The sequence below is a fragment of the Anguilla rostrata genome, chromosome 2, assembly GCF_018555375.3.
Source record: "Anguilla rostrata isolate EN2019 chromosome 2, ASM1855537v3, whole genome shotgun sequence".
In the NCBI taxonomy this organism is placed as follows: Eukaryota; Metazoa; Chordata; class Actinopteri; order Anguilliformes; family Anguillidae; genus Anguilla; species Anguilla rostrata.
In genome coordinates this window covers 52524074-52546813 of record NC_057934.1, presented here as the reverse complement: position 1 = coordinate 52546813, position 22740 = coordinate 52524074, and the positions used below count along the sequence as shown (strand labels likewise).

Sequence of the window (22740 nt, the reverse complement as noted above, 5' to 3'; positions counted from 1 at the left end):
ATGCAGGAACTGGTTAACAACACTGCCACTAATTTACAATCAGTGAGATGGAGCAGACAAATCGCAATGCATCTCATCCATATCTCACTGGGTCTGGCAATAAATAACAGTTCCTATAAAGGATTAATTGTGATTCACATCAAAACAGGAGGCCTCAGGTTCTTAGATTTGATAATTTAAAACTACTTAGAATTTAATGATGCTGCATTTAGCCACTGCTAAAAGATTCACAAATATTCAGTGGCAGAATGACATTGTTAAATAAACTCATCTAATGTTAAAACCATAAATCAGTCTCTAGTTTGTAATGAAGCGGCCGTAGTTTTACCATACTAATATTTTATTGAGGATAAGGATCAAATATACTGCAGTCAGTGCAGTAGAGGGGATTGTGAATTAATTATTCAGTAGGGTGAAAATTGTTGACAGTGCTATTAACTAAAAAAGGCTTTTTATTTATATTGTCATTAACATTTTAAGACCTTATGAAAGCTGGAGTATACAACTTCATTCAGTCTAATAATGCTAAATGACCATGATAAATCTGCAGCTAACCGAGAATGTGATTCCATGAGAGAAATTGAGAAATTCAGCAGCAAACTGATTGTGTTCATGTCCTGTAAATTCACATTTTTATTTGCCCTGTACAGGCCTATTCATTGTTGACAAACAAAATTAAATCATTGTGAGTGAGTAATTTGGGTGTGTGCCCAAAGCATCTAAAATTGTGCTGGCCCTAATGTGGTATAGTAGGATCACAATGTCACTGCCAATCAGAAGTAATGAAAGGCCATCAGACAGAGTGCATTTCAAGACAAGAGTCAACATTGGTATGAAGATGGCAAGAACTTAGGGAGCTAAAGGGATTGAAAGAAAGCTCCAAGCTGGTCATGTGTCTACTTGAGAGCTAAATATCAGTGTATTCTGTTTGTTTAAAATTTGTTGCTAGAAATGTAGATGAAAAATAAATTTAAAATTTATTTTTGGATGAGATTAGGTATTGGTTGCAGGTAGGGTAAATTACCTGCTAGGTAGTAAAACAATATAGTTTATTTAGCTGTGGTTCTCGGTTGTCAGCTAGTTATCTAGCCATGCGGTTAATACCTCATCCACATCCATAGATGCAAAGTTATTCAGGTAGCATATTAAATTGTGCAGCAATTGGTATATATATTTTCTAAATCCATTGCTTTCTTCCTGGCAACTTCAGGAAGATACACTCTGACAGGTTAATGTGCATAATCTGCATATGTCCTTCACTCTTTCCCCAATATGTCAGTCATGCCTGTTGTATTCTGATTTTCATTTGAATGTGGCTGCAATTTGCATCCGTTGCCACAACGGTGAAAAGGTGCACCCTGCAGTTTTAACATAATATGGAAGGTTCCACCACTCGTGAGCTACACTAGACAAACAGTGCAAAGAGTAAAAGGTAAGACGGAAGAAGAAAATGAACAAAAGTAATTTTCAATGAAATGATAAATTTGAATAGTGCTGATCAATACAATAATAAGAATACAAATTCAGGAAGTGGAGTCAATACAATAAACTGATACAGTATATTAGGGTAAAGAACAAGCAGTGATCAGGCCATTTCAGGTTTAAAAAATTAGTTAAGTAGCCTATAGTGCATGTGCAACTTAGTTAAAAAAAAAAAGAATCACATTAATCCAAGTTGTTTTGTCCACAGTGATCAGCAGACTGAGCTCCTGGAGAGCCACTGAAAGGCAGTAAAAGGGATACATGGATTTTAATGAGTAGCACAGACAAGCAATAAAATAATCACCCAAAAGGCAACTGAATTACTTTAATATGAACACAGAAAATGAACAAATGATCAATTTAAAAACGGATATGTGCAATAATACGGCATGGGGCAATGATTCTCTTCCCCTCATTACTGGTTACTCATTACATCCTTGTTCCTGTATGTATGAACATATCTTTCCAATAAACTTGCACCAGTAAGAGAAAAGGAAAGAAAAACTACAGCTGATCCTCAGTTCTTGTTCATATATTGCGTACTTGAATGTATCATTCATATGCATGTGATGTTCATGTTCTATATATACTGTATACACTTCTAAGTCATAAAATATAAATGCGTAGGGTGAACAGTGTATTTGTCCTTGTTTTGTGCTTATCCTTGCTCCAAATACCCATAAGCAAAAATATTGCTTAGTACAGTATGGGGATTGCTCAGGTTGTTGCATTTAGTTTGGTGTACCCTTTTGCACTTCTGCTATATGGATAAATAACCACAAGGCACAAGTCATGTTCTGAAGATGTGAGTCTTTTCTGTAACACAACTAGAAAAATACGAATTTACACACACAATATTTTCTGGTCCTCTGACAGTCACAGACTATAAAATGTCAAATATAAATGTCAAAATGATTGTTTTCTTGAACTGCAGTTATGTATCATGTTAAAACGTGAAAAATTTTGTGAGGAAGACATTTCAGTTGCGTAGTATCAAAAGTTACCAAAAAAAAAACAAGGTCTTCACACTAAATGTATCATAAAACCGTGTTAGAAATATTGGAAATGTTTTACTTCCAGTTAGCAGAGATATGAATCTGCTACATTTTGATGTTACATTGCATTACATTTATTTGGCAGACACTTTTAACCAAAGTGACGTACAATAAGTACATACCGAAGGTCACTGGGAAACTACAAAACCCAGACCCGATAAGGTACAATACTCATTATGTAACTGTTATCTATGGCCATGAACATCAAGTCCAGTTCACACAGTAAGCATAGGCTAGGTCAGAAAGTTATGACAAGTCACACTAGAATGAGACGTGACGACAAGATGCAGTATGATAGACCTACAACATCAAGATACGGATCCAACTGCAAAATTAAAGCCGCAAGCGGCGTTGGGAGGGGTCCAACCATTGGCACTATCGTGCCCCCTATGGAGCGATTTTAAAATGGCTTTGTCCTCATGATCATATACCTTCACCCAACATATCTACTGAATATCATGATGAGCAATGGATTAGAATATGTGTCTGATGTAGTAAAATATTGATGACTTATGGCCAAATTTGTGCTAAGACATTCTGTCTGATGACTTAGTTGCATCACCATGGATGTGTCCTGGCCGCTTCCCGTAAAGGCCTTTACTATGTTGTAACACTTAGATGGCATGTCGTAACACTTAGATGGCCCGACGTGTATGTACAGCTGCAGTGTTTCTGCGCCGCAACTAAAAAAGGCGTCACACTAGTGTTGTCACGATACCAAAATTTTGACTTTCATACTGATTCCAGGTTTAGTATCACGATACTCAATACTGAAATGATACTTGAAACTTAAACAATGCTGATTCGATACTCGGTACCTAACGATACTGAAATTACCTTAATAGATCAGAAACGTAATGTCCACAAGGGTTGACCTCATTTTCGAATTCATGGTTTATTAACAACCTGGTTTATTAACAACTTTTAAGTTGAAGCCTCTTCAACATATTAATAAGCATAGGCCTACAGTGTTACAACACTAAACAATAGAAAAATATATTAAATATATTTAAAAAATTAAAATTTGTGTTGATCTAACTTATGGTGTGGGAGTTATGGCTTTTTACGCATGACCCTTTGTTATAGCGCCACCATCTGGCCGACATAGGTGATTTGTAGTGCCTGAGTAGTGGGGGGGCATAGGAACCCACCTACCATTTTTGGTTGCTGTAGGACTTATGGTTGCTGAGCCTCAGACATTTTAGCGGAGAAAGCTTCCACGCCCCAACGAAAAAGTCAAAATGGCGGGCAAACAATATGGCGAACATAGGTGGTCCCAATAACAAAGTTGTAGAGCACGTTCAGATGCATAGGTCAATGAAGTTTTGTGTTGATCTAACTCATGGTGTGGGAGTTATGGCCTTTTACGCATGACCCTTTGTTATAGCGCCACCATCTGGCCGACATAGGTGATTTGTAGTGCCTGAGTAGTGGGGGGCCATAGGAACCCACCTAACAAATTTGGTTGCTCTAGGACTTATGGTTGCTGAGTCTCAGACACTTTTAGCGGAGAAAAATAAGAATAATAATAATCCTATCAAATACAATAGGGTTCCACCAGCTTCGTTGCTTGGACCCCTAATAATTCTAACAGATACAATAGGGTTCCACCAGCTTCACTGCTTGGACCCCTAATAATAATAATCCTAACAGATACAATAGGGTTCCACCAGCTTCGCTGCTTGGACCCCTAATAAGTACTGGTTGAAGATACAAGTAATATGAAAGTGCTAGAGGATCACGATAAAAGGATAAATATGATAAGTGTGATCCTAGATTGGGACTACTCTGTAGAGCAGTGATGGAGTTAATCCAGGTACAGTCTGAAGAGATGCGCTTTCTGACCACGGTGGAAAATGGGCAGGGACCGAGTGGTTCGTAGAGGAAAGATTTGAAAGTCTGTAATGAGTGATGATAGCTGGGTAACATAATATTATCACAGGGTCCCAATTTGAGTGGGGTTGGTTGGCACACTGGTTTTGGGGTTGTGTCACCCAAGCCTGGTATAGGCATGTAGTTAATAATATGATAACAAGCATCATACATATATCTTTAGTTCAGATTGCTAGTGAATGGTATGTCCCAGAAATTTCATTATGATGTGTAATAATAGCCAAGGGATGTAGATTGTTTGTAATAAAAAATGATTAATCTAGCTCTAGTAATATTTTTGGAATTGAGCCAAATATGAAAACAAGTATTTCCCTGCTCTCCCCTACTTGTTTACTGAAGTAAATGGTCCCAGCCCTAGTACAGACCTGGCTCCATACCAACAGTATACTTCAATGTTAATCCAATGGTCTGTGTACAGTACACTGGATTCATTCATCTTGGGTCAGCAAACCACACAGCCATTTGCACTTGCCAACTACTTAGGTAAGATTTTTTTTGTTATTGCTAATTGGCTAAATATGTTTTATAAAATATAGCCATATGTGGGGTTTGCAAGTTTTAGCAAAGTCGCTCTCATCATTCAAGTTTCCTCTCACAGTTGTTTACATTCACTGCCCTGTATTGGTCCCTTTTTGTAGACTGTATGTACAGTATGTGTGGCAAATGACTGGCTTCCTATCTTTGGCAAGCTCCTGACTCCCATGCTGTACCTGCTGTATTTGAGTTGGACTGGCCATGACATTCCTAAGATTACCCGGAAGGGATGACTTCACAACTGGTTTTTACTCGTGGATAGAATTGATCTCAGAAACATTTCTGTGTTAAAATTACATCATTATTATAACCTCCTTAGTTACCTCTTAAAGATGTATTAGGCATACCTACCTGCCTAATACATCTGCTAAATTCTATCTTGCCACCTAGTTGGACTACGTGCCTTGAGTTCCTAAGGTTTTTAAAACCATTTCTCTACATGGCTGGCTCATCAGTGATTAACTATTAATTGGGAGCATAATGTACTGGGCATTTTATTTTTCTCCTTTAAATGTATTTGCACATTCCAGATATTGTAGCTCAACTTCACCATAGACAGTGTAGCTGAGTAGCTAAATCCAACAAGAGATATGTAGATAAATGCACCAGTTATTAAGTATTTATCCTTGCAAACTGATAAACCCAGTCTTTCCATTCCACAACCTTTTTTGTATCCATTAGCCCCGTATAGTGGCAGCCAGGTTGGTTTGTTAACAGTACTGCAGCAAGGGGTATATGCATTATGAGTAGCCATTAGCCAGGACTACTGTATGCGTGTCACTATTTAATGAGCTGCATGATGTGATGGAATGACCCTCAGGCTACATCAGAATTCTTTTGTGTTGTTCAGGCTGCTCTGAACTTTCCCTGCTGTGCCTGTCTGTGTGTCTGTGAAAGTCTGGAAGATTTAAATGTGAACCCCTAGGAAATTTGGTATCTACGACTTCATGGTTAATGAACCAATGATGACCCATCACCTGGGTGGGATTGACAAAACTGCATTGTCTGTCAGCACTTTGTTTCTCTACGGCTTGACACTGAAGGGTTAGGTTAGGCGAGCAGTACAAAATAACAGCACAGTAATTGGTGATCTATACTTAACTGTAGGTTGCATACAGTTAGTCTGCAGACTTTTTACTGCAGTAGTATCCTGTAGAGCAGTTTTTTAAATCCTCTTAAGGTTATTTCATCATAATAATATTTTAAGTTGCATTACATGCCTTTAGGATCCTTCTAGTTTGCAGAGGTGTGCTCAGTTCGGACACATCCCTTTAAAGAGGGATATTGGTGTTTTTTAATGTCATGAAAAATCTTTCCATTCAAAATGTTACATGAACAAAGTATGCACTATACAGCTGTAAAAATACAATTCCTTAAAAATGTTCTGCATACCAAATTATTGATGCCTTTGCTTTAGCAAGAATAAGAAATATTGTGTCACTGTCCAAATACTTACGGACTGCACTGTACCTTTCCAGATGACTACATTATCCTTTTTGTTCAGGAGTATGAAAAAGTCATGAAACATTTTGATGCAAGGTTGACATCTGACATGATCATTTCTATTGACATGACCATTTCTATTTTTCTATTTGTTAAAAATAAAGAATATTCAAATTGATGGAAAGGGACGTGTGGTCCCAAAAGGTATGGTTTTAGGTCAATTATTTTCTCACTAACATTGAAATGTTATTTATGTGCATTGTGTATGACATGCAGCTGTTTTTCTAGAGAAGCCAGCTGAGGTGATAACCACCCTATGCTACTGAGACAGTTACATGCATCCCTTCACACTGTCTGAAGAAATAGGAGCCATAATTATTGGCTGAACAATGACACAAAAATGTAACCCTTAATGAAAGTAAGAGCCTTTCATTTGGACATTTTAGTGTGCAGTGTAGCTTCTTGTATGATGGCAAACCTTAATAGAATGCAGCGAGCTAGTATTGTTGTTAGATACCCCAGCCCCCACTTTTGATAATTTTGTAGTTTCTCTCACAGTTCTAGAGGCCGTATAGATATATTAAAATGACAGCAAACTACCTAGACAGTATACAGTACTGTAAACCCCTTTAGATAGTTTCAGAATTGCCAGGCAAGGAACATTTTTCATCCTTGCATCTATAATGGTGTAGATACTTTTTTGCTGTTTCAGGTAATTTAAGGGTCTTGGAAAGTTCTGGAAGAAATGAGACCCAGGGAACAGTAATTTTACAGTGGAGTTGTAGAGAGAGCAGGATTATGGGATTTGGCAGCATTTGAGTTTTGTGAAAGTCTGGACACGGTTCAAGCCATGCAGAATCCATAAACGTGTGAAATGTTGTAAACAAAATGCTGATGATCACTTTTCATTTTCTTTTATTTATTTAAAATTTTAATTTTATTTAAAGTGTTTCACCTTTGGATAAAATCGGTAAGCTATACTTTGAGGCTGCTGAAAGGGACCCAGTGGCATACAGTGTTTATGAGTTGGAAGGAGAGATTCATGTGAACTCTTGCTTTCCTCAAACTTTCCTCAACTGAGTGTAAGAGCTCAGTTGAATTAGAAGCACTTTTATCATAAAACAAATCCAAACAAATGTAACATACATACAAGATCATTCAGGGTTTCCCCCGACAGACTGATGGCAGCATTAAGGTAGGGCCCTATAGTTTCTGTGATAACAGAATCACGGACGGAATCGCGGAATTGAGAATTAAAAAAGGCTATAACACAGATTCCATAGGGCCCTACATTAAGTCAGTGCTAAAAGCTGACTGGAGATTTGAAAATATGACTACGTAATGTGAATGTTGTTATAAATAAGTCATTTATTCAACACACATTTTTAAAAATCTGCAACTATTTACAGCATAGCAGAGTCTTACAAAGAATCTGACGACAATGTACAGTCTCGGAATGCTGTGGTTTCAACAACAACAAAAGAAATTAAATTGAAATAAATAATATCAAAGTTTTTGCACTCTACAAAAAACTTGAAAAAAGTCCTGATTGGCTACTGATTCTTACAGCCTTGGAATGCTGGGCTCCTCAGTAAATCTATCATTGTTTCCGTCGCAGCACTTTAGACACAAGCAATATAGACAAAATCCTGAAATTTCTTCTTATCGTGATGAGTGTCTGACCCTTAACCGTAGCATTTTCCCCCAAAGATGGTATTTCTAGATATAGTCTAATTTTGCTAACACATTTATACGGTTGCCAGTCAGGCACTCTTCACCATAAGAAGATATTTTAGGATTTTTCCGATATTACTTGTGTCGAAAGTGCTGCGATGGAAACAACGATGGATTTACTCAGTAGCCACATCTGTCCAAAATGTAAACAAGTCAGGCAGTTTTCACGGTTGGGAAAAATTTTATGACAACATTGTTGTGCACATCAATGTCATCAAGCTACCATTATTAATAAACAAGTGAAGTTGGTGATATTTCTATGGCGATTAATAAGTCATGTAATGTTACAATATATCGAACGTTACATTCATGCTACTATTTTAACGTTACCTACACACTGCTTAAGTTAATATAAAAAGAATGTACTTACCGACGAGATGAAGTGATAACGCAGTTTGTAATGAGGTTAGTTTAGCCTACTAAATAAGAAAAGGTGGCTTGCTAGGTAACGTTAGCTTGTGATAGTTGGAAGCGTCAAGTGTTGAACGTCACTCTACGCACAATGAGGGTAAAGAACACTGATCTCAGACCTGCTTTCCTACAGCGCGTTCACGTTTTAACCAACAGATGTCGCTGGTGAGCCTTTCAACCGAGCCGCCCCACTGTAACTGTAGTTTAAAAAACATCTTAAAAATACATTATTTATTTATTTATTTATTTTTTTATTCCCCGATGCTTAGGCCCGGCGGGCCGCCGGGCTTGCAATACACTGGCGGAAACCCTGATCATTTACTAAAGACTACAGTCGTTTCGCAGTGTATCTCTGTATCCTTTTAAGTGCCACATATGTTTCTTGTTATTTCATATTATGAGAATGTGAGCAAAGAACAATTACACATATGTTCACGCAAGAGAAGCGTAGCTCAAACCAAATTAGGTGTATAGTTTGAGACATCTTTCTGTAGCTACATCTTTCAAAAAATAACTGTCCTAATGCCCTTTGCAATGACAGTAAAACGTGGTTAGCTGCATTTTACTACTCACAGATGACTGGACACATTCTAGTTAGGCAGTTCATTAGAAAGCTGAGATGATGACTAATACAGTGCTTAAAGGATGGAGAGCAAGTACATAAACACACTGGTGGTAAGGTGGGAGTACAGCTAATAGCAGTGGGCCCCGAACAGTGGCAACTGTGACCAAGAGAAAAAACTGTTATATGATTTTAACGGTGTAAATGTTCCCCTCAACATGCTGAGATGTTTACAGCCTTGGTTTTTATTTATTTTGCTGCTTAGTGATGTGTTATTCTTGATTTTCCAGGCAAAAAGCCAGTCATTCAGCAATGGCTTGTGTTTTTCCACGATGCAAAACTGTGTACGTTTGGGTATGGACTGACGGTCTTTATCTTACTGCAATACAATACCACTAGCCTGTCCTAATAATGCTTACATTATGGATTCATAGAGACTGGCAATTTTTAATAAATAAATATTTTCTTAATGTATGTAATCTTTTCTAGTTCAAAGATTAGTTTATTTGACATGTAAAATCTGCGAGAAAAATATGTATTGTAAAAGATCTATAAACATATTAAATACTGAAACTGTCTTCATTGGCGATACCAGGAAAAATACTCATTTGGGATTTATTTGGTGACTGATTTTATCTGATCAATGGAAAGTTATCTGGCCCATTTATATGACAGTTGCCAAGTGTTTATAGGGTGGTTTCTACTTAAGCCGCGTTTCCACCAAAATTACCTGGAACTTTTAGTCCCAGGAACTACTTTTCAAGGAACTAAAAGGTTCCTTTAGTCCATGGTTGTCTGCGTTTTCACCGCGGTCTAAAGTCCCGCGAAGATTAGGCAAATTAGCCCACTGACGTATGAAAAAGCGACATTTTCGTCCGTCCATCTGTCCTATGATTTCTTCTGTAACCCCATACTACCACCGAAGTAGCCTACATTATTTTCTAATAACCGGGACAGCCCGGAGGGATTTATTCCACTTATATACAACGGGCTACCAACAATGACTGTATATGGTTACTTTTGTATTTATTGATTTTTATCGATTTAATCACCTGGAATTGAAATATTCTTCTGCAGCCGTTTGGGCATATTATCCCGTTGTCAAGCAAAAATGTCGCTGGTAGTTGAACTTGGACCGTTATGCAACAAATAGTATATAACAGGCCAATAGTCAGATTGTAATTGTTTTATATATCCTCTCAAACACATTCATTATGTTTTTATGCGAACATTCGCTTTCATGTCTTGACATCCGAAGCGACAGAATGCATTCACATTTCCAATATAACTGGCAACAACAGCAGAAAACATGCACACATTGTAAACAATTTGCTGTTTGATTACTTTCTCATCGTCAATTCCATATAGGCTAATCGCAAAATGACACGAATAGAACGAAAACTCGGACTTGCGTGAACATTTAAATTAGTAGTGGTACAGCCACCGTTTGCTTTCCTTCGAAGTTACTGCTAGCCGAGCAGCGAAGTGTGCCCTCCAGATGCGAACCATGCACCATAAATTAGTCCATAGTCTTCCTGGTCTTTTCGTGGAATTGAAGAATGGCAGTAAAATGGAGTAAAATTACGGCAGTCTGAAAAAGCTAAAGGGACGATTACTAGAATTAACCTGTTATTTTACCCTGACAAAAAGTGCGGAAGGTGATTTCCAGTTTGCTTTTACTGTATCACCAATGTAAATTACGCAGAACTACCACATACCTCACATAACTGTATCAAACGTTTTGAGTCAATTACAACGGGCTAACAAAGAAAATCCGGAAGAAAATATTTAGCAACCGAATTAATCCGTTTGAATGTTTTGGTAGCCTACGTAATATGCTGTCCCAGCACGAATGCTTAGCATTTTATAAAACGAATACTAAAGCAAGAAAAGAACAGAAGAGCACATGTTATAATTCCAAGACGTTGGCAGGCTATAACCAAAACTAGGCTACTGCGCCGCATAACATACAAGTTTGATTTGAAGTTATTATGAAAATAAATTGGTTTGCGGCTGCATATTTTTAAACATGGCGGCTGAAAGTGAATACAAAAAAATGCTGCGAGTACTCGACCAATCAGAAATGTTCAGCGCTGCAAGCTCCACCCAAAAGGTTCCTGTACTTTCGGAAAGTACTACCCCCCGAGCAGGAACTTTTTGGGGGGTAAAATAAAGCCCCAGGAACTAAATTTAGACCCTAGTTCCTGCGGTGGAAACGAGTTCCTCAAAAGGTTCCTAGTTCCGGGGTAAAGTTCCTGCGGTGGAAACGCGGCTTTAGTAGCTGTGGGGAGTTTGAACGTTTGGACAAAAATAAATAAATAAACTAGTGTTTTATGATCTGTACCACAACTTAGTGTCTCCCTCCTCCAGTTGATGATGTTGCCCAACTCTTAACAATATCTAGAACAGAGAAACACAGAACCAGTTGAATATTTTTTGTGGACTGTTGTGTGATCACCGAAGGACATGAAGAACCATGGTGAACAATATACTTTATCATTCCAGAAAACATTCAGGATTCTCCATGTTCCAGCTTTCATTGAGCCATGAGACCCTGACATTTTTCTCTCATATATTTCCTCATATGTCAATCATGGAGTGCTGCATGGTTTTTAGTTAAAATGTGCGTTTGCAAAGGGTAAAATTCTGAGCCATCTGCTGTTGTGCATTATTTAACATTGCACATGGGGACAGCTGGCGCAACTTGTTTAAAGTCATGATCCTCGCCAATTAAAAGCATTCAGAAGGTTGCCAATATCCTCTCCAGAGACAAATGTTTGGAATCTCTAAATTCTTGTATTATCAATGAGTGCTGTTGGAATAATGTTATATGACTTGCTGAACTGTTGAGCAGATTGCTGTTTTGGTTGTGAATGTTCTCAACATATAGGTTATTATTGAGTGTTGTATCCACAATTCTTGAAAAGGCTGTACATGTCCAACTTGAAGAACACCTTGTTAAACACAATTTAATCTACCAATTTCAATCTGAGTTTAGACAATAGTTCTCTACTGAAACGGCACTGATTACTCTTCTGGACTCCATGAAAACTGTCATGTCAAAAGGCAACTGTACTGGGATGCTCTTATTAGATCTTTGTAAAGCATTTGACACTGTTGATCACTAAATACTTAGTAACAAGCTCGAGTTAATGGGTATCAAACCAGTAGACTGGTTCAAGTCTTATTTGAATGATCGAAAACAAATGGGCAATATTGATAATACCTTTTCTGATACCATGAATGTTCGCAGCGGGGTCCCCCAGGGAAGCATCCTTGGACCGCTCTTATTTTTATATTACATAAATGATATGATCCAGTGTAACAGCCCTGATTGTAAATTGTTACTTTATGCTGATGACAGCGCCATAATATTTTCTCACCCTAATCCAGATATCATTGCTTTCAAATTGAGTAAAGCCCTGGAATCTTGTCAGACTTGGTTCATAGACAACAAACTGTCAATAAATATCGACAAGACCGAATGCATCCTGTTCTGTTCCAAACGAAAATCTAGGAAGGTGAAGGAATTTTAAGTGCAATGTTCTGGTTACTCTTTTCTGGGTTCAAAGTCTGTGAAGTACCTGGGGCTGGAAATTGATCAACATGTTTCTTGTGATCTCATAGCGAAATCTGTTATTTCTGTAGTTAATTCTTGCATCAGGTTTCTTTACAGACAATGCAATTGTTTTGACCTGAAGTTAAGAAAGCTCATTTGCTCTGCATTGAGTAGCTGTCAATTTCATTATTGTGCTCCTGCCTGGTTCAACAGTGTCAGTGCACATTATAAGAAGAAATGGCAGGTGGCTTAAAACAAAACTGTAAGATTTATTTTAAATTGTGGCCCGCATACACATATTGGTAGGGAGGAGCTTTCCAGTCTAGGTTAAATTCCTAAGTAAAAATCTTGTTTTCAAAATCACTCAAGGCACAGATGCTCCTTATCTCTCCAATAATTTTGTTAGATTATCTTCCGTTCATAGTTACTTCACTAGGCATAGTCTATTCAATTATGTTGCTCCCAAGATTAAAGGCATCGCATCACCCACATTTCATTTTACTGGAATCCGAGATTGAAATGCTCTTCCTGACTCAAGCAAAACGGCCAGTTCTCTGAATGTATTTAAATATCATTTAAAGCGCTTTCTCCTTGCCCAGTGATCCTTGTTGACTGTTGTTGTTGATGCTCTGTGTGTGTGTGCGTGCGTGTCTTTGTACTGTATACATTTTTAAATGTTGAGATCCAGATTTTTATATTTGTTGTATATTTAGTTATGTCAATAGTCCAGTCTAGGACCCCATTGAAAATGAGCCAGCTAGTGCTGGCTTAATGGGTAATCCTTGCACTCAATACTTTACAAATTGTTTCTCATTTTAACATCTCACTTTTTACAGTAGTCCTCCTTGTATTGTTTTAAGTAAGCGTATTTGTTCTATTTTGTATTTTTTATATGATGAGTGCAAATAATTCAAATCAAAATCAAATTTACTCAGATCTTATGTTATGAAGGAATCTTAAACAGGCCAGCCAATGAACATTGCCATATGGATCACTAGCAACTACTCAAAGCTGCAGCATCTGAACTCCTCCCCACAAGCTGCTCAGAGAATGCTCTTTGGTCTTCAAAGATTGTGCTCGGCAGCCCTTACTATTGGGATGTAGTGTAAAAACCAGTCATTATTTAGCTCCATAAATCTTTCTTAAGTGGTTAAAATAGAGAAAACATGTTATTTCCTATATTATTAATGAAGTGCAAGTGTAATTTTGTAAGTAAAGCAGTGTGTCATATTTGAGAATGATTTTCCTAAGTGTGAGCAAAGGTCTTTCTTGAAGGTGAAGTGACAGCTGTGTGAACGGTCAAGTCCTTTTTGCTTATGCAGGCTCAGGAAAGAATGACAATGAATGAGTTTTAGAAAAGAAGGAGGTGGAACATTTGTGCCACGATGTCGATGCCATTCTGGGATTTTATAATATTCATTTGCTGCTGATTGACAGATACAGAGGATACAGAAGAAAAGCAGCCATATTTAACAAAGAGTATGTGCACTTCACTAGATTTGCTCAGAATATTCGGGACATGAAAGATGGTTTGCCAAACAAACAAAATATAAAATGATCACTCAGAGATTACTAAGCATGTGAATACAACCTAGGAATCAGTTCAGTATCTTCACGCTATAGATGTGCAATCACTGACAGTGAGGGAAAGAGGGAGTGTGAGAGACTAATAAGTATGTGGTTACTTTTGCAGAACTTGCAGTGTTTCCGAAAAAATATAATATGTGACCATTGTGGAACATTGTGTTTATAGTTTTGAATAAGGTGAGTTGCGATATGGCTTTTTCCAGCACTGCCAGTGCAGGAACATTTTTTACTTTTATTAACCAGGTCAAATATTTCCTGTTATGCAATCCAGTTTAATAGGTCTAGTTCAAGTGTGGAATGTTCATGTATGGTTTGAGTTTGGTATGTGTTTTTAACTAAGCCAAATTTTTATTGTTCTTCAATAAACAGACTATTTTTATTTATGCCTGTGATTATACTTATATAAACAGGTTATTGGCTCTACCTGATTTTATTTAAACAATTAGTGCAACCATACAGTTATTTCCAAACTGATTTTTTTTGGAATTCTTAACTGATCTGCCATGCAAAGTTTATTATGGTTTTTTATGTACAGTGTGCTAATTCAATTTCACATGAAGTTCTGCCTTGTTACTTATATTTAATTCCATCTTGGATATTAGGAGATTACTCTTTTTTCAGTGTTTACTGCCTCAAATACTGTATTTGTTTCTAATAATGCATTTCATTTGGGCACATTGGGGAACCATAATTATAACTTATGTGTGAAGAGAACTATACATGTGAAAAAAAATAGCATTTTTGTAAATGGTAAAGAGTCAGGACAAATAGTGTTAAGGACATATGGTGTTTCAATCCATCCCATAATGTCACATTAATGATTTGACTAGGTATGCAGAATGTTCTTTTTAGTTCTCTTTTTTATTCAGTTACATCTGGGGGCCAGTTCAATGTTTGGACAGTTCCAGCTGTTTTGTTCAGCACATATACATTACCACTTGGCAAAAGTTCAAAAATATGGCGTCAGTTTTCACTTATGTGCTGTTGACCCAAAATGTCCTGTAACAAAAAAGACTACAAAATGGAAGTCATGCTGTTGGTCTCCTCTAGCTAAAGTATGTCAGTTGTTCAAAAGTTGCCATGCATGGCATACAAGGTTGCTTTTCGCCATGGTCAGTAATCTCAGGGTTACCCTAGACTCCTGCATTTTGTTTGGCCCACATATAAATAACCAGTATGTTTAGAACTGTGCATCAGGGAATGGTAAAGAAGGCAAAACTGAGATAACAAATCTTCATCTTTGAAATCCCCCCAATTTTCCTATAGCATTTGATCCTTGACTGACCCTCAATCAATTTCCGGGTCAGGCAAGGACTGAGGAAACAAGACTGGATAAAATAAGCAATTAAAATGAGCCCTTCGATTCTGCACTGTCAATTGCTCTGATAGTTAATATTAGAAATGCTGAAGGCTATGTCCTCTGCCCTCTGTGCTGGCATGAAGTGGTGCTTTCTGTGGTGCATTTACCCAACGCTTTACAATATGCATATTGTGTTAATTTAGAAATGTATATACCTTGAACTGCTCATGCACAAATATGACTATATGAGTTGTGTATTTGTAATAAGCCGTGACTATGGGGCATTATCATGTTCAGGTCAAAACGTGTCCTGCATTGGTCAGGAATCGAACCCAGGCCTACTGCATGGCATGCACAAATTCTACCATTGAACCACCAATGCCTTGATGCCCATTTTCCATGTAGCATCAACACTTAAGGCAAAACCTGAAGGAAGTACTCCTTCAATGAGTACAATAGATAAGTAGATAAGATTTATAACATAAATGATGGTGCTTCCTGGTGCTGGGAGAGAATCAGACCATCAGGCAAGGTCTCAGGGAGATGCCACTGATGGTTACCTCAGCCATTGGCAAGGAAAATGGCTTGTGTGATACTGCTCTCTGTGCCTTTACTCATTGTGCAGTAGACCCAACATCAGCATGGAAATTAAACCATTGACTAGATCACTCTGGGCCAGACCCTCTGCTTGTACCTGCCTTTTCACTGTCATCATAAATGGGTCATTACCACTAACCCCCACTGAAACCAGCACTCCAGAACAATACAAGACAAAATCTTTACAACAAAGTCAATGAGTTGGCAAGATTGTGTTGTTTAACTGACAATGTGGAATTCCACAGCCTTTACATAAGAAGATTTCTTTCTGAAAACTAGCTGATTTTTTTGCCGTTGTGCCCTTCTGCTTCAAAACAGGAAACGAAAGATGTATGATTTGAGTTTTTTAAATGACAAAGATCTGTAAAAATAGATCTCCATGTTCTCCAATGCCACTTTCAGTCAAGATTATTTGTGCCTGATGTGAATACTCACGTTGGTGACTAATCTGTGGTTGAGGGAGGGGGGGGAATTATTATCCATTTAGCTTACCTCTTGTTTCCATTCATATTCAAGTTTATTTAGTTTTGCTTAATCTTGCTAATTATTTTTTTAGCATTGCCTCCTTAAATGTTGTATTCATTAATTAATATACAGTAAATTAACTACTACTTAAAAAACTCCATTGAGTGTGCTTTCCTGTCTATTCTGTACCCTTTGCTATTCCTACCTGCAACATTGCCCACACATTCTATTATTTATCAGACATTTAAACATTATAGCCCTGTTTTACTGCTTTCATTAAGGGAAAAATCAAACCTGCTATAACCCTTTTTAAACAACAGATGGTCAATGGTAAATTAGGCATTACAGATCTTAAGCTAGATTGATACTTTCCTGAATAATCGTTACAGCTGAATGAAGCTTGCCTACCAATTAAAATGGATCTCAAATCACTGTCTCTATGAGTCTGATTTGACCCCTTCACGATTCTTTAATTGAAAAGGAGTTTGAGTGATGTTTCAAAAGCGCCATGATAGTATCATTTGAAAAAACTCTGTTGCAATTGCTATAGATGATGTTGAGATATGTTTTCATTTAGTTAATCAGTTGCAGCTGTGGTGGTTTCTCATGTTCTTTCAAGTCTCCACAGAATGTGCTTATGCAAGTTGTGTCTGTCCACAAACCTGTTTGGGTCTGTGTCTGTTTTTCAATACTTTAGCTAATCCTCGGAAGGTGATTGTTTTCAGTTACCACAAAGAGGAGGTAGTTCAAGTTAAAGACTTATCACAAGACTGTAGACTGTTTTGGTTTTACAACATACTATTGAATGGATGGATGCATTATTTACATATTGAACAATAGCACCATAGTTCTTAGTAATTACAATGAAAAATGGAAGACCTAGTTTTATGCACATTTTTTGTGGTATGTTCCCGTTGATCAGCTAATAAAAAACGTGAGCACAGTAAAACGATGGTTATAAATTATGCATTTGGTGTTTCAAAGATCACAAGAAGAAAACTAGTGATAAGGCCTTCATATTGCCCCATTTTCCCACTCTTTTGTCTCCAGGGCATGGGATAGGCGATGGTGTTGTGTCTTATCTTCCAATGCACATTTCCTGTGGTGATCCATAGCCCTGATAACTGTGCTTTTTATTTTGTGTGACAGAGGCAGGCATCCTCAAGCCCCCTGCCAGGTGATGAACTGGGCAGAAGCCCTCTCCCACAAGGCTGGAAGTGCTACATGTCGCCCCAGGGACGCAGATACTATGTCAACACAGCCAACAATGGTAAGCAGGGAACAGACAGTGTCGATTTAATGAACCCACTGTGCGGAGCTCGAGCCAATGAGCCTGGAAAAGTTTGCTTCGCTGTCCTCGCTGTCTTTCATATTGTTCTCGCATTTATTTCTGTCTCCAAATTACTAACTTGGCGTACTGTGCGTGAAGTGTAGAGAAGTATGCTTGATTCTGTATTTATGTCGTATGTACTTGGAGGCTTATCAAAACCATTTCATGCTATGAGTTGAAGATATATTTGCTGTAGTAATTAATTATCCTAGCTTAAGCTTATGTGAAGAGCAAATAAATTGCATCACATTCCATCAACGCTGGACAAAATATTAATGATTTAATTCATTAATGTTTTTTCCTTCTTAAAATGAAAGCCAATGGGACGTGCAGTGAGATATATATACACACATGTATTCACGTTTTTTGACAAATATTCAAGCAGTGATTAAGGAGTATTCTCTTTCCCAGTGCATCAGCTTTCAGCTTTAAAAATGTAGGTTTTGCCCCTCTATGGACAGAGTACCTTAGTCTGATGGTGTCTGTGAGTCTGTGAGGAGAGGGCCTGTCTGAAGTAATCTCTGGACTGCTCTAATGGGCTATTGTTCCCCCACCAGCCATGAAGTGTGAACGCGTTTGGGTGGTACTGCCGGGCCTGAACAGATCTGAGGCCTGGCACGGCTATCTCCAGTTGTTAAGCCATTGTGTTCAGAGGCTGCTGTCAGACAATTAGCATTCTGTCCATCTGAACCCCTGTTCAGGGGCAGTCCTGTACACTTTTATATCAACCAGAGCAACAGAGGAGTCTGGAATTTGTACAAACTTTCAAAAAATGAAATTGAAAATTGAAAGGTGGTTTTAGAGGGGGTGGGTAGATTTGCTTTGAAGTTTATTTATGCTCGGGACATTCTGACATAGAAGCACACATGTTGAGTCATTTTGAATGAATGCATGGGATGAAAATGTAAAAACAGTACTGACTTCCATTGTTCAGACTTTTAGCTTCATGCCGTTTACAGGAAACAACTATGAGTGGTTTTAGTAACAGGTGGAAAAAATGTATTTTTCAAAGCTGGTAGATTAGTAAGTGTCTGATTGACAGAGGAGTACAGTTTTATAAATTCTAACTCTGGACAGCTCACAGCCAAAGCCATTGGCATTCAGTTTAACTGGAACTATTGAAAGATTGTTGTTTGAATATATGTACTTAGTGTACAAATTTCAACTTGAATGTTTAAGACAAGCTGTGTTAATATATCCTTTTCTGGTTCTGCTGTTGGAACTGCAGGAAGCCTTCAAATGGAAATTTTATTTAACAAATGTTTTCTATGTACACAACACAATAAGAATAAAAGATGTTGCACCTTAATTACAACTGCAGACTGCAACAGTTCGGCCATTACGGTAGTTGAATGGAAAATTGAATTCACTCACTACAGAACTTCTTGGTTATGTGTTATTAGGGGTCCAAGCAGCGAAGCTGGTGGAACCCTATTGTATCTGTTAGGATTATTATTATTATTATTATTCTTATTTTTCTCCGCTAAAAGTGTCTGAGGCTCAGCAACCATAAGTCCTGGAGCAACCAAATTTGGCAGGTGGGTTCCTATGTGCCCCCACTACTCAGGCACTAAAAACCACGTACGTCGGCCAGATGGTGGCGCTATAACTAAGAGTTTTGCGTAACAGGCCATAACTCCCACACCATAAGTTAGATCAACACAAAACTTTATAGATATATGCCTCTGAACGTGCTCTATACTTTTGCCATTGGGACTACCTGTGTCCGCCATATTGTTTTCCCGCCATTTTAACTGTATCGTTGGGGCGTGGCAGCTTTCTCCGCTAAAATGTCTGAGGCTCAGCAACCATAAGTCCTAGAGCAACCAAATTTGGCAGGTGGGTTCCTATGGCCCCCCACTACTCAAGCACTAAAAATCACCCATGTCGGCCAGATGGTGGCGCTATAACAAAGGGTCATACTTTTAAAGGCCATAACTGCCACACCGTAAGTCCGATCAACACAAAACTTAATCGACCGATGCATCTGAATGTGCTCTACAACTTCGCTTTTGGACCACCTATGTCCGCCATATGGTTTGCCCGCCATTTGGCCGTTTCTATTAGTTGGGGTGCGGAAGAGCTGTGGCTCCAAATCTAAACGGTTACGACATCGAGTAAACTTCTTTACGGCAAGCGACAACCATAGCGACGCAAGTAATCCGACACCGTGGGGTCTAGTTTTTAGCAGTGAAAGCACGGTCTGACACTGCCACCTAGCGTGCATGCTAGGATAGGCTACCCAAAGTTTTTCAGTAAAACCTTTCTGAGAGGACGAATAATTACTTTTCTTTGGCATGGATCCATTTGAAGACAGTATCGGGTGAGTTTGTTAAGTCTTTAAATCTGTCATTATGGTGAGAAAAGCTAAACCATTTTATTGGTAGTTTTTGAGTTTCTGTGCAAAACGCGCGAAAACACGCTGGTATAATAAAACAATGACGGTAATACATACATAGTCCGCTTCGTTCCGTTGCTACCATAACATAACAGACTATCTCGTGTCTACAGCTGCAGTTTCTCGCTGCAATTTCTAACATTGAATATTCACAAAAGACGCAATTTATACTGGACTCTGCCAATGTCTACATAAATAATACGCTACGGTAAAGCTTTGAGAGGATGAATCATTACTTTTCTTTGACATGGATCCATTTGAAGACAATAACAGGTGAGTTCGTTTACTCTTTAAATCCGTCATTATGCTGAGAAACAGCTAAACCATTTTATTTATGGGTTCTGAGTTTCTGTGCACACGCGCGAAAACACGCTGGTATAATGAAATAACGGTATCCTAATACATATATAGTCCGCTTCGTTCCGTTGCTACCATAACATAACGACCTAGAGCTGCAGTTTCTCGCTGCAGTTACTAATATTGAATATAAACAAAAGACGCAATTTATGCTGTAGTCTGTCAATGTCTAGATAAATAATACGGTCCGTTTGAAGACAATATCGGGTAAGTTCGTTTAGTCTTTAAATCCGTCATTATGTTGCGAGAAATCGTATTCTCAATTTAATCTCTAGATTGGCTGTAAACTTAGGGTTGTAACTATGTAGTTGTTTCGTAGGTGACTTAACTCGTCTTAACTATTGCTTGTATTTGTGCATGGACTGCGTTGTTGCTGTTCTTGTCTGTGTTAGTGTTAATCAGTGTAACCTACAGGGTTTAAGTTGAACAATGCGGTTGTTCCCTGCACTTAGAACGGTAGGCTACTGCCCTCTAGGGTTTTCGACACACTTGTTCCTGGTTATGGTTATACATTTTGTTGTACATCGCTCTGGATAAGAGCGTCTGCCAAATGCCTGTAATGTAATGCAATATTCCGTAGCAACAAGATGAACCCGACATTAGCCCTAAAATATGCCAATACAGCAGTGAAAACGCTGCTAACTGAATGACGAAATAAGCGAGACTAACTTTTTTTTAAAAATTACCACGTCATTCTACAGTCAATATCTGGGACTACACATTGAATAAATATACAATCTTACCATTGGTTTTACGCGTAGAGATGTCCCTTTTGTGAATGAGTGGCCATATATTGTCTTGGATAATCCGTTTGTGAAATGTCGGATTTTTTCTAAAATAGCTGTGCGTAATACCACACCTGTTGCGTACGGCGTTGTCGTTCTTCTTAGTCCAATTAGGCTTGATTGACAGTTCATTTATTCAGTAGGTGAGATTATAAGCTTTCTAACGATGTATAACATGTCTGATTTTGCTTTTGGAATAGCGTTTTATAGGTCAGCGTTACTAAAACTCATCTCATCTGCCAATGTCTAAATAAATAAATTAAACGGTAGGCTTCTTTGCGAACAGCACGCAATCCGCGAGTTGATATTCAGTCTTTCTTCCGTTTTTTCTCAATGTCGTATTTATTATTTGAAATGTGCATTCATGTGTTATTATTCTATCTGTCTCTGTGGCGCTCTGAAATGTGCATTCTCTGCTAAACTGAGCAATGGATTGGAATATGTGTCTGAGGTAGTGTTGCACGGTATACCAAAACTTCAGCACTTTCTCGGTACTTAAAAAAAAAAAAAAAAACGGTTTCGTATTTGAATTTTCCGACGTTCGGTAGTTCTGCCTCAAATGTAAAAGCCAGTGAAATGTGTCTCCCGCATTACTGATTTAGAGGATGAAAAGTGTAGTTTGTCAGAATCTTCGCTAGATGGCAGTAGCAACTAAGGTTGCCAAGTGAGGTGACCTGCGCTTGTGCATTCTCTTCCCTGATACAGCGCAAGCTTTGACTCAGTTCACTTCAGTAGCAATAGGTGTTCCAATTTGGAAATATTTTATTATAGATAGATGCTGTATTGTTATTACAATATGCTGTTTTTAAATATATTTAAAGGTGAAAGACCTGTTTTAAAGATTATTTAGTTTACAACTGTTCAATTTCAGAAATATATTTAACATATTTCTCCATTGTTCAGTGTTGTAACACTATAGGCCTATGCATATTCATATGTTGCAGAGGCTTCAACTTTAAGGTTGTTAATGAACCAGGTTGTTCATAAACCATGAATTTGAAAATGAGGTCAGCCCTTGTGGACATTACGTTCCTGATCTATTAAGGTAATTTCAGTATCGTTAGGTACCGAGTATTTTATCAGTATCGAGTATCGTGATACTAAACCTGGTATCGGTATCAAAGTCAAAATTTTGGTATCGTGACAACACTAGTGTGGCGCTTTTTTTAGTTGCGGCAGGGAAGCGCTGCAGCTGTACATACACGCTCGGCCATCTAAGTGTTACGACATGCCATCTAAATGTTACGA

The 22740-nt window shown here is 38.1% G+C and overlaps 1 protein-coding gene across 3 annotated transcripts in view; it reads left to right on the top strand.

Annotated features, from left to right (window-relative positions):
• Nucleotides 1-22740, top strand: part of LOC135248417 (growth arrest-specific protein 7-like) — an 85535-nt gene that overhangs the window by 17517 nt on the left and 45278 nt on the right. For all 3 annotated transcript variants that reach the window (XM_064323042.1, XM_064323044.1, XM_064323043.1), the window contains one exon: nt 17772-17892. In XM_064323042.1, the coding sequence (XP_064179112.1) occupies nt 17772-17892 (121 nt within the window). The remainder of the gene's footprint in view (nt 1-17771; nt 17893-22740) is intronic.